Below are 13,039 nucleotides of genomic sequence, written 5' to 3'. Positions count from 1 at the left end.
TTCCCATATGCTGTCTGCGACTCCACCAATGTTCGTTTCATCTGCAAAGTTGCTGATAATACCAGCAATGCCTTCTTTCAGATCATTTATGTATCTCACAAACAACAATGGCCCCAGCACTGATCCCTGTGGAAAATCACTGGTCACCTTTCTCCATTTCGAGAAACTCACTTCATCTAATACTCTCTGTCTCCTCTTGCTTAACTCGTTCTTTATTCGCTTCGGTCGAACACCCCGCACACCATGGGACTTCACTTTCTCGATGAGTTTACAATGGGAAACCTAATCAATGTCTCACTAAAGTCCATGTTTACGAAATCTTGCAGCCCATCCTTCCTTAAAGAGCTCTATTACGTTGTTAAGGCACATCTCTCCGCAAACAAACCGTGTTGCCTATCACTGATAAGTCTATTCTTTTCCAAATATAAATAGACTCTATCGCTCAGTACATTCTCCAGCAACCTTCCGATCAGTTATCTCAGGCTTATTGGTCAGTAGTTACCTTGAATATCCCGACTATACTTCTTGTACAGTGGGACAACATGAGCAATCCTCCAGTCCTCCAACATTACCTGTGTTTAAGCGTGCGACAAAGATATTTCTCAGAGCCACAGCTATTTCCTCTGTCGCCTCCCTGAGCAACCTAAGATAGATCCCATCCGGTCTTACGGATCTGTCCACCTGCATATAATTTAGCCTACCCAACACATCTGCAAAAACTCAGATGTCAGCAAAACGTTCCCCCAATAACCATGTTTAATATTCTTGGCCATTGGCATGTCTTCAATCCATCTCCTTTCAGGAAATAATTGTCTTACCGTTCGTTGTAAACTTATTAGGGAAATGTCTCTCCCCGATTATTATAACAAGTTCACACTTAGTTCAATCTCACTTAACATGAGCCATAAGAACCAGTTTGTCGATAATAAGTGTGTCTTCGTCACTGAAAACGCCATTTCGAGGTTTCCTCTTATAGGCTTCTGACCTATGGACGACTGCACTGTGATGAAACCGTTATGTTCAAATGTCATATTGTCTATCTCATGGCACGAGAACTTTTCCTCTGGCCCCTCTTCTTCAAACATACAGGTCGCAAAACCCAAGGTATGGAAAGAATTATGAAAACAAGCGCTTGCTTCGCATTAGGCTGTATTCTCATGGTTTGTTTGAAATGGAGTTTTCTTAGCAATTTTTAAAATGACATTTACACGTGAGGAAAAGCAAGCACGATATATCAAAAACTAAAATTTCAGCTCCAGGTTCCTCCAATGCTAAGCCAAGTTCACAAACATCATATGATTATATATTGAAACATCATAAGAGAAGGGAAATCAATGATAGCTTTTATCATATATTAAACTCATCGCATCTAAAAATCTATGGATAGCCGTCCGCAATTGTGCCTTGTTGTGTTGAGTTTGGAACACCATATAAGTGCCAAAGGTGAGATTGGCCTTCAGACCTATGAACAATGTAAAAAAAATGGTCCCGAGCTCACTGTGTGGTTGCAAACCCGTTTGGGGAATAAGAAAATAAACTCAAATCCAAATAAAAAATGCGAGGTGCCTATTGGATTTCCACCACTTTCTGAAAGTGAAGGTGAGCATCAAATATAAATGGTGGTGGTCAGTGCGTGCAACGGACAACGAGCATTCCCAGGAATACCTGTGAATCCCGAGTGGAGTTACCAGGAGTTGTTAAAATGAGCGACCAGAATTCCGCGAGGCAAGAGTGGGAAGCGGTTGTGCTTCTGGACTGAAGCGACAGATTATTTTAATTCATTTCATCAGGGTGTCAACCCATGCATGGAGTAATAGAATCATAGGCAGCTTTAGCACGGATTCAGGCTCATCGACACAAACTGGCCCATACTGATCAAAATGTCCATCTACGCTAACAACATTTGCCTGCACTTCTTCCATACTCTTCTAAAAGTTTTCCATCCACATATCTGTCCAAATGCCTTTTAAGTGTTGTAAATGTACCGACCTCAACAACTTCAACTGGCAGGACATTTCAAAGACATACTATCCTCTGCGTAAAGAAGTTGCCCTTCAGGTACTCTTTTATTTTTGTCGACTTTAAGCCTAAACTGTTGCCCTCTTGTCCATCTTTCCACAATATTCGGAAGACAAAAACCTGAGTGAATTTATCCTGTCCATGCCACTCATTATCTTATTGGCTTCTTTACGACCTTCAGTAGTCTCCAACGCACTTAAGAAAAACGTTAAGCTTGTCCAACCTCCCCCACCCACCCCGTTATAACTCAGACCGTTGGGTCCTGGCAACATCTAAATTTATTCTGCACACTTTTCATTTTAATATCATCCTGACTATAGCAAGGTGTGCACAACTGAATACAATACTCCAAGTGCTGTCTCACCAAAGTCCTGCACAACTGTCACATAACTTCTCAACTTCTGTACTCAATGCCTTGACTGATTAAAGTCATTGTGCCAAAAGCTTTGTTCATTGCGCTGGCTACCTCTGATGCCACTTTCAGAAAAGCCTACACACGGAACTCTGAGGTCCCTCTATTTCTCTATACTGCTTAACATTCTGCCATTCACGATGAATGTCCGACCTTAATTTGACTTTCCAGGATGCGAGACTTCACTTTTATCTATGTTAAACTTCATTTGGCATTACCTGACCCACAGATGATCAAGGCCCTTCTGCAATTTATGACAACTTTCCTTACTGTTCACAGTCTTGCCTATCGAAGTGTCATCTGCAAACTCATTGCCTTTCACATTCTCATCCAAATAGTCTATGTATATAACAAGCAGCAATGGCCCCAGCAACGACGCCTGAGACACGCAAACATTCCATGGGCGTCCAGTGTGACAAGCATCCTTCTACAATTACCCTATGCTTTCTACCATCCAACTAATTGAGTATCCAATTATGTAACTCTCCTGGGATTTCAGGCAAACTAAATTTACAGAACCATCTAACATGTAGAACCTTACCAAACGCCTTACAGAAATCCGTACAAATTGCATCTACCCTCATGTCGTTGTGAATCTTGCGAGACACTTCAACCAAGAACTCTAACATATCTCTGAGTCATGATCTCCCCTGTCTAAAGTCAAGCACACTGATCTTAATGAAGTCCAATCTTTACAAATGCATGTGTACTTTATCACTCAGAATCTACTGAATTATCTGACACGCCACAAATAATAACCAATTGTCTGTGTGGAATTTACATGTACCCCTTTACTGTGTTGATTTCGACAGGTTTATCCGTTTTCCTGTCTCAGTCCAAAGGTAAAAATCACACACCAGGTTATAGTCCAACAGGTTTAATTGGAAACACACTAGCTTTCGGAGCGACGCTCCTTCATCAGGTGATTATTTCCAAATCAGTCCAAAGGTGTTCACGTTGGGTGGATTTCAATGCTAAACTGCTGATAATCTTCAGAGATTTGTCAGTTAGCTGCGTTAGCCATGAGAAATGTAAAGTGAAATGGTAGCGGAATTGTTCGGGTTGGATGCTCTTTGGAGGAACAATGTGGACTTGTTTGGCTGAATGAGCTGCTTCTGTGGAGTAGGGATTCTGTTCTCTTGAATATTCGTAAATAAGCAATGAATGGCAGAGGCAGTTAATCAATACACAATTTACTATGTTTAACAGTGAACTATCAACGCATCAGGCAAAGAGGTGCACCAGGGCTCCAGAGGAGCTAAGATGGAGCCAGACATAGCAAAATGACATATGCAAACTTTTGTCCGAGGCTTGACAACATAATCATCAAATGATTTAAAACTTCAGTTACTTTATTTTTCTAACGTAATACAGTTTACCTATGTACTCAAAGTATGTTTTGATCATGAGGCTTCAAAATATGAGATTCCTGTGATGATCCATCTCGATGTCCCCCATTACCTTTAACGCAACACAGCAGTGCCCAATCCAAACGTTATTACCCGAACACTCATGGACCGCCAAATTTCAACATGCCCTCACTAACACAACAGCCTCTTGTGTGTAATCAATCACAATCCAAATATGTATCCCAGAATTCATGAAACTGCCAATTCCTGCAGAAAATTTATGGTAGTTGAATGGTGGTCGTGATACCTTTTTAGCGCAGTTTTGTGATATGAACTCACTGGTGTACCCAGTATTTATTGACCTTCCTAGTTGCCTTGAGAAAGTAGTGGTGAGAGTAGCCTTTATGAAATGCTCAACTCCAAGTGGAGTACAGACAACCACTGTACTGTCACGGGGACATTTCAGAAATTTTGCCCCAGTAACACTGAAGGAGTGAGATGCAAATTAATCGGAAGCGTGGTGAGTGAGGAGAATAATCCCTATTCGTGATTTTTTCATATAATTGCGGCCACTGTCCCGAGAGAGCATAATGGCTTACATTTCGGAATATGTGGGCGAATAAGCCGTGATGAATTTCTGCAGTGTACCTTGAAGATGGTACAACTTGTCAATCATGGAGGCCTGATCCGACATTAATTCTGTCGAATATCTTCATATGTTGTTGAATCTGCACCCATTTATCCAAGTGGCAAGTATTGCATCCCGGTCATGTAATCCGCACAGGGTGGAAACAGGGCCATGGGCTCACTAAGTCCACACCAATGCTCTGAATGAAAAGAGGGCCCAGTCCCTATTAGCCTCCATTTCCCATGACTAATGCACATAACCTACACACTCCCGAACACTAAGGTCAATTTAGAATGCCCAACCCACCAGACCTGCACATTTTAGAAAAGTAGAAGGAACTGGAACAACTGCAGTGAACCACGCAGGGAAGCAGGGATATTGTACCACTTTCACACAGACAGTCGCTCAAGTCTTGAAACGAGCCCGGGTCCCTGGCACTGTTAAGGCAGCTGTGCTAACCACTGAGCTACCGTTCCGATTCAGATTTGTGACCTGTCGATGGTGGACAACCCTTGAATGATTCCCAGCATCTTTTAGCCACGTGTATTTAAATGGCTTAGGCAACATCAGATTCTGGTAAATGATAACTGCTGTTGGACGTCACGGCGGCTGATTTGTCAGCCCTGCTGCCGCACAACTGCAGTGTCCTGAGATCATTTCCATCCCCAGCCAAATCTGTGGAGTTTGCTCGTTCCCTCGTGTATACGTGGATTTCTACCGGTTTCCTCCCTGTTCAAAGGTGTTCATGTTAGATGGATTGGCAAAGAAAAATTGCCGATAAACTTCAGGGAAATGTAGGCTACCCGTGTTAGCCATTGGAAATGTAAGGTTACGGGAAAGGGGATGAGTCTGGGTGGGATAATCGTCAGAGGATCAACGTGGTCTTGTTGGACTGAATATCATGTTTCCATGCTGTCGAGATTGTATTCTGTGGAAGATTCACTAATGGGCTGCAAATTGCAGAGGCAGATAGCCAACGTACAATTTATCATGTTTGCACATGAATACCCATGAGTCCATCAGACAATGAGGTACATCAGGCACCTGAGAAACTCAGATGCATCGCAGATCGAGCAAGATTGAAAATGCTAAGTTTGATTAATTGCTTGGCAATATGACCAAAAGTGACTGAGTGAGGAAAAGTTCAGAGACTTTTTTCTCAGGTGATGCAGTTCACTTGTGTGCACAAATTAGACTCTTCAATGATAAGGCCATAAGACGAAAGAGGAACCAAAACAATTCCGCCCCTTCTATCTGTTCTGCCATTTCGCTTATGTGTTTCTCAATATTATTATCCTGCTGCTTCACCTTAATCCACTTAATCATCTGGAACCTCTCTGTCTCAGTTTGAATTACACCGAATGACTTGGCAGCAACAATCATCTATGACAATGTATTCTACAGATTTTCCACGCTCTGGCTGAAGAAAGCTGTCGTCATCTCAATTTCGAGGTGTTGCCATTCATTCTGAGGCTGTGCGAATGAATACTTATCTCTCCAACTAATAGAAACATCTCCATCGCATCCACTCTGTCAAAGCCTCTTAGCATTCTGTAATTTTAAATTCGAACGCCGTACTTCCTGATTAACGCTATAGAGTACAAAGCCAGAGTAATCAGCTAATGCTCATATGACAAGGTCATCATTCACAGGATAATTGTTGTAAATATTCCTCTCGATCCCAGTCAATGCCAGAATATCCTGAGGTATGGGGCCCAAAACTGCTCACAACATTTGAATTGCAGTCTGATCAGAGCCTTATACAACGTCGTCAGTAATCTCTACTGTTGCATTCTCGCCCTCGTACAATGAACGTAGGCATTCAACTTGTTTCCTTAATTCGCAGCTGAACCTGCATGTTGACTAAAGGACAAATCCCATATTTGTACTCCAACAACGCTTTGAGCATTAGATCATTCATCTAACCAGTTACAATGCAGTAACTTGCCCATAATGTCATCTTGTTGAACAGGCTCCTGTCTGGTACATTTCCAAAGGCTTCAGAAATTCCAAAGAGATCTCATCCACTAGCTTTCCTTTACGTAACTTGTTTGTAACTTTCTCAAATAATTCTAATGTTCCTGTCAAGTATTACATCCCCCACTAAAACTGTAACTTCTAAGCCCTACTTTAGCTTTCAAGTTTGGATGGCACTTTCAAGTTATCCTCCATCTTATTATTAATAAGAGGCTCCAAAATGTTTCCAACCCAGGGTCACACTGATGCACGTTAGTTTCTGTCTTCTGGTTATGTCCCTCCATTAGCAAGGCTGCTAAGTTAATCATTTTCCAATCATTTGGCAATCTCCTCCCCTCTCCGAAAAGATCGCCAGCAATGCCTCAGCAACTTCCTTCGCTATCTCGTTTAGAATTCTGTGATTCAATCGGTCCAGTCATGGGGATTCATCGTCCTTCAGTCACTTTAACTGACCTGCACTTTCTCTTTCGTGATGACCTGTACTCACGTCTGTCCTCTCCGTCTCTCCAAGTCGCTCTTTGCTGCTGGAGTCCTCCACCATGAAAACTGACGCAGAGGGGGAGAGATTTGTTGAGTTCCCGAACACAGATCTGAATGAGACCGTGAAAAAGTTGGCATCCCTTCTTGCTGACTATGACATTGTGGAATATTCAGTAGACTCCCTACAGCTAAAGAGAGTTGAGATGCTCCTGAATTCAGTAAAGAGGTCTGTGTGTATCCTCTTATGGTAGTAATTAACTCATTCAATGGTCATTGAGGGAAGATTATCACTGATACAATACGTTGGCCAGTCTTGGGAATGAACTTGTACAAAGGACCATTTGCATTTTTTCAACCTCCCTGCAATTTCTGGTTAGTTACTCTATGGGACCAATTGTATCCTATGATGAAGGGTTGTTTTTTTCTCGAATTCATTCCTCACTGTGCACATAATCCTGCATCGGGGAATTATGTCAGGTGCCGTCATCTGTTTTTTTTTTTGACCAGGTTTTCAAGACAAACAACAGTTTGATATTGCAACACTAATATCCCTGCGGAGCTGCGAACAGGTATAAAATTTAGGCCTTGCAAATCCGTCATCTCAGAATCGAATTTCGGGGGATTCTCTGCAGAATAAAGCGTCAAGTCTATTCGCACTGAAAATGCATCTTCCAATTCAAACAGTGAGGAAAATATTCTACGTTATACTGGGCGCAATTGGTTTTCCAGGTTAGTGGTGACAAATGTTCAGTCCGTTCCATTATGCCTAACTTAGTCTGTACCATTATCATCTGAGTAATAACATTACTTGAAACATCGTTTCGTTTCAGACGTCCCTGAGCTAGTTGTGCGCTTATTTGCTGTTGCTTCAACTGTTTCAAGCTTTCCCATTTCGTGTTTTTACGCTGAATATATCACCAGTCAATCAAAATAAATAAAGGCAAATGTTACTGTAAGGACTACGTGGAAGCGTACAGTGATAGCATTGAAGAAAACATTTGATTTCCTATTTCAGTAATTGATGGTTTATAAATACATTCCGAATTGATTTATTTGACAAAAAGCATTTTATAAAGAACAATAAATGAATACCTGGATATTTTTAATAAATAAGTCACTATTCGACTGAGCAGATGGATGCTCCAGTATTTCTTGCCTTGAGATTCCGAATGCAAAAATAAGGAGATAAACAGGATCATTCAGACAGAAGCATAAGAGTGAGAAAAGGTCCTAAACAACAGAATTGATAATAGCTAAGACTACACATTCGACTCTGTGAAATCTACAAGTTGAAAGAGCAAGTACTAACTTAATTGTAGCCTAGTTCAAGACTTCAGTGGTTAACTCTGGGACATACCATTGGGATTTTGAGGAACCTTTACAAAATGGTACGCTTTTCGGAACATATCAGATGAACAAGAAGTTTCAGCATGAAAACTACATTCAGTCTTCACTGAGGTTGAGGTGCCTGCTCGACGGCATTGTATAAATGTTGAAACCTTCCACCTGATATTTGCATTTTGTTCATTTTAAGAGAAAGGTGCTTGCACTGCATTTTGTTTTGTTGTGGAATGCTTGCCAGACTCTTGTGAACACACCCGTTGATTTACTCGACAGCAAAAGCGAAAATGAAAAATAAATCCTGTGATCTCCCCAGGCAGTTCTGGCTCTGAGGCCCGAGACTTTTAAACATTATCATCAGCTTTACCAGGACAGTTTGCCTCACAAATGTTAATGCTTCAATTTATCACACTTTTACGCGGAGACCATTAAACCTGAAGCTGTTTGCCTGACTGGTTTGTGACCCCTCATCCCAATGACTGTGTGCTCAGTGGACTATCCTTCAGGATCTATTTGCATCTTCGTGGTGCACCGCTGTGTTGTGACTCTGAGCAGAGTCACATTTTGGACATGATGCTTTATAATCTCATTTCCTGATCAAAGCTCGAGTTACAATTGTGCCATGAATGAAATTAGTTATTCTAGAATAAACTACGCGTGATTATTCAAACCAAACATTGATGTGACAGTTTTTAGAGCATGAAATATGTAATTTGGATGAATTAGATTGTGACTCTCTCCATGCTCCACTCTGCTCCATCTCCATTCCTGCTCTTCTAACCATACAAACGTATCCTGCCATTCGGGTATACCTGATGATCAACATCAGCCTTCCTCAGTTCTGATGAAGGGTCACTGGACCTGAAATTTTAACTCTAACCTGCCTCCACATATGCAGCCAGACCGCCTGAGCTTTTACAAAATTAGCTGCTTTTGGTTTTTCCTTACAACATCCAAAATTCTTTCAGGGTTTATTTGCCTTCTCGCAAAATGTTCTCATTTCCCTACTTCAACTGGTAGTTACGCAACCTTACAGCAAATGGCATTCTGTTTTGAATTCTTTTAGAAAAATATTTTATTGCCTACTCTCGTGGACACTAGTATTACAAAAGATCTCATGTGCAAACATACTGTACAGGCCCAGCTCCCAAATGCCTGAGTAATTTCAAGAGATTTCACTGCGTTAAACTTCATTATTCACTAATCTGAATGATGTTGAATCTGAATTTGCAATGTTTCCAAATTGGACTAATTTCTTCGTTTTAAAGTTGTCGTTCAAGTTGATAGATTTGGTAAGAAGGCGTGCGGTTTGTTGTCTTTCATTAACAGGGCATTGAGTTTACGAATCGCGACATTAGGCTGCAGTTGTATAAAGCCCTTGTGAGACAACATTTGACATATGATGTTCAGTTTTCGTTGCCTTATTATAGGAAAGATGTCGAAGCTTTAGCAAGGGTACAGAGGAAATTTAACGGGATATTAACTGGATACGAAGACATGTCTTGAGAAGATTTTTTCAGGGTACTGTGGAGTTTTTGAATAGAGCGACAAAGTTTGAGGGATGACTTGAACGAGGTATACATGATGAAGACAGGAATTGATCCAATGAATAGCCAGACACTTTTTCACAGGGACAAAATTGCTGTCACGGGGGGACATCATTTGACGCTGATTGGGGTAAGGTTTCGGCGAGGGTTCAGATGTAAATTTCTACACAGAGAATGGTTTGCATGTGAAATGTCACTACCAGCAGCGGTGGTAGTTTCATTCGGGATGTTTCAGCGACACTTGGGTCAGCACATGGATGACAGTGAAATGTAGGTGCATAGGTTAGTTTGATCTTAGAGAACAATAAACGGTTGGCACAACATTGAGGGGGCATGGCTTGTACAATACTGTACTATTCTATCCCGCATGTTCGGTGTAGTGTGAGATTCTTGCAGTTATTAGATACACCTTCACCAATTTCTCCTGAACACTTCGGACTTGAATCCCTTAGCATAGACTGCGTACTAAATGTCTCGTAAGTATATTATTACCCTTATTTAATCAAACTCTACTGTATTTTTTGCCCAGCTGAAGTCGTTCAATACATTTTGATTATGTTTCCGTAGTGTCCTGAAATCATGATCCGTCATGACAGCCAAATCAGAGGGAACGTTCAAAGAACAATTGGTATTGTAAGAAAGGGCTCCCCTTTTCTAGGAATTGGCTCAAATTTAATAAAGGGTGTAACATATTAGGGAATTGCTCTGGACACACAGGGAAGTTGATCAACCAGTCATGATTTTATTTCTCATTCAATGTCTTACCTGCATTCTTTTCTCTTCGAAACACCCTGCTTCTTGTTCATGTTCCATTTGCGTTGAACCTGAAGGAGCAGTGTGTGTCAAAGGTGTGTTCATTGAGATTATCGCTTATCTAACAATATTCCATATAAACATTTGTGGTGCTAAAATGTAACTCTTAACTCAAAGACTCAAAATGATGAATGTTTGTGTTTTCCAATTATATTTCGCTTCTCTATCCTTCTCTCTCTTCCAGTCAATTTAGTGACAATTGCAATTTTGGCTCGGGGAAAGTGTGGAATCTCTGCCTGCACCACTCGCTACCTTCTGGCTATGGCAACAGTAGATCTTTTGGTCGTTATTATTGAGATAATACTGAGCAAAATCAAGAATGATTACTTCCCACCATCGTTCCTGGACATCACTCCGGTGTGTAGTGTTCGCTATGCCCTGCGTCGTGCAGTCATAGACTGTTCTGTCTGGTTCACCATCGCTTTTACCTTCGATCGATATGTCACTATTTGTTGTGAGAAACTCAAAATCAAATACTGCACTGAAAAAACTGCAACTGTAGTTTTGGCAACTACCGGCAGTCTGCTGTGTTTAAAAAATATTCCTATCTACTTTAGATTTGAACCTGATGAGATAATTAACAATGTACCATGGTACTGTTCAAATAAAGATGCTTATTATGATGACCCTGTGTGGAAAGGATTTAACAACTTTGAGAAGATCCTAACCCCAATGGTACCTTTTGGTTTAATTCTGTTCCTCAATGCTCTGACAGTGAAACATATTATAGTCGCCAGTCGTATCCGTAAAGGACTGAAAAGTCAGTGTAAAGTAGATAATTCTAGTGATTCAGAGATGGAAAGTAGAAGGCAGTGTGTGATTTTACTATTCGCCATATCCGGCAGCTTCATATTTATGTGGCTGTGGTATATTTTTTATTACTTTGATGTTGATGATCCTTTAGATCGTGATGGTGAATATACATTTAAAGTTGTTGCATATATGCTGCGGAATTTGAATTGCTGTACGAGCGCCATTATCTATGTGGCATCCCTTCCGAGGTTTCGTGAGAAGCTCAGGAATCCACTAGAAGCTATTTTTACATGAAATATTCAACTAACTTGTCAACAAAACAAATGATAGCAACACTGAAACTGCGAGATGTTGCAGATCATGGTTTACAAACGATAGATTGGAGGATGACATGAATTCCCAAGTGATGTTATCAGTTGGAAATACTTTGTATAAAGTAATCAAATTGGAGAAACATTGGCAGCGGCTGTTGGATACCAAACGCGAGAGAGCCAATAAGAAGCAATGACTGTGGCAGGAATGTCTAAATGACTACATACACCAAAGAACAGCACAATAGGGGTTCGACGACACATAGAGAGACCTGGATGGACAGATATATATATTCGAAATTTGAGGAGAATGACGCCATTTACCTCCTTGCTCCGACTCTGCAATTTAGAGAGATCACGGCTGTTAAATTGCATTGAAGCCATTATGTTGAATCATCTAAATCAGGTGTTCTTTATAAGCAATGGCTATTGAACAGTTTCAGTGTTGAACTGAAATCAATCGAGAGCTGAAATTAACAAGACGTGTCATGCATGCCGAACCTGCGCAAGGCATCAGCAATGACCTTCAGTTGATCAGATGTAAACCGGGCAGGAGAGCTGTTACCATGTCTCCTGCAAGGCGATAAAATGAAGCAGGATCAATAGTCTCGTATCCCCATTCGCTGGTTCGATTTACGGCTCCTCACATCTGCTCAGAAGAAACACATATTTCTTTTTATGGAAGCAAATATGGTCCGAGCTGCAAAGATTTTTCTTCATTGCAAAACAGCTTTTTTGTCTTATTATAGAGTCATAGTCATCGCGAAGTACGGCACAGAAAAATACCCTTTAGTCCAAACTGTCCATGCTGACAAGATATCCAAACCAAATCTAGTCCCACCTGGCAGCATCCGGCCCATAACACTCCATCCCTTCCTTTTCATATTCCCATCCAAATGCATATTTTCTTGACATCTGTTACCAAACTAATTTTCTTCGTACACATGCACATGAAACACACCCATTATTATTGCAATCGTGCATTTTCCCCACGTCTTTGCTTTCTCCTGATTTAGTTTCTTCCCCACATCCTCACTACTGCCAGGAGGTGTGTGCATGAATCCCATCACGGCCCTTTCTCCTTTTCAGTTCCTCAACTGAACTCACAAATTCTACACCTTCTGACTCACAACGGCGTCTTTCTATTGATTTAATTCCAGTTCTTCTTTGCAAACACGACCCCTCTTCCTGTCTTCTTATTATCGGTAACTGTACATTGACATTTAGTCCGCAGATTGATTCCTCTGCGGCCACGTCTCTGTGTTACTCATAACATCATATGTGACAATTTCAATCGATGTTGCCAACTAATTTGCTAGCTTGTTAGTATAAACTCTCAGATTTCCCCTTATCTCCTGTGACCGTGACTTTTTCATCCTCTCCATCTCCGTTTATTTGCCCTGTGAAAT

General features: G+C 41.0%; 1 protein-coding gene across 1 annotated transcript; it reads left to right on the top strand.

Moving 5' to 3' along the window:
• The first annotated feature begins 7,527 nt into the window (after positions 1-7,527).
• Positions 7,528-11,613, top strand: LOC148134920 (putative G protein-coupled receptor 139). Its single transcript, XM_087985307.1, has 2 exons — positions 7,528-7,594; positions 10,751-11,613. Exons 1-2 carry the CDS (start codon positions 7,528-7,530, stop codon positions 11,611-11,613), a joined length of 930 nt encoding a protein of 309 aa, XP_087841433.1.
• The last annotated feature ends 1,426 nt before the right edge of the window (positions 11,614-13,039 follow it).

This window comes from Chiloscyllium plagiosum, unplaced genomic scaffold (genome assembly GCF_037043375.1).
Source record: "Chiloscyllium plagiosum isolate Xiang-an unplaced genomic scaffold, Cpla_swu_hap1 HiC_scaffold_52, whole genome shotgun sequence".
Lineage (NCBI taxonomy): Eukaryota > Metazoa > Chordata > Chondrichthyes > Orectolobiformes > Hemiscylliidae > Chiloscyllium > Chiloscyllium plagiosum.
Note: the sequence above shows the minus strand (reverse complement) of the source record. Positions and strands in the feature narration are given on the sequence as shown.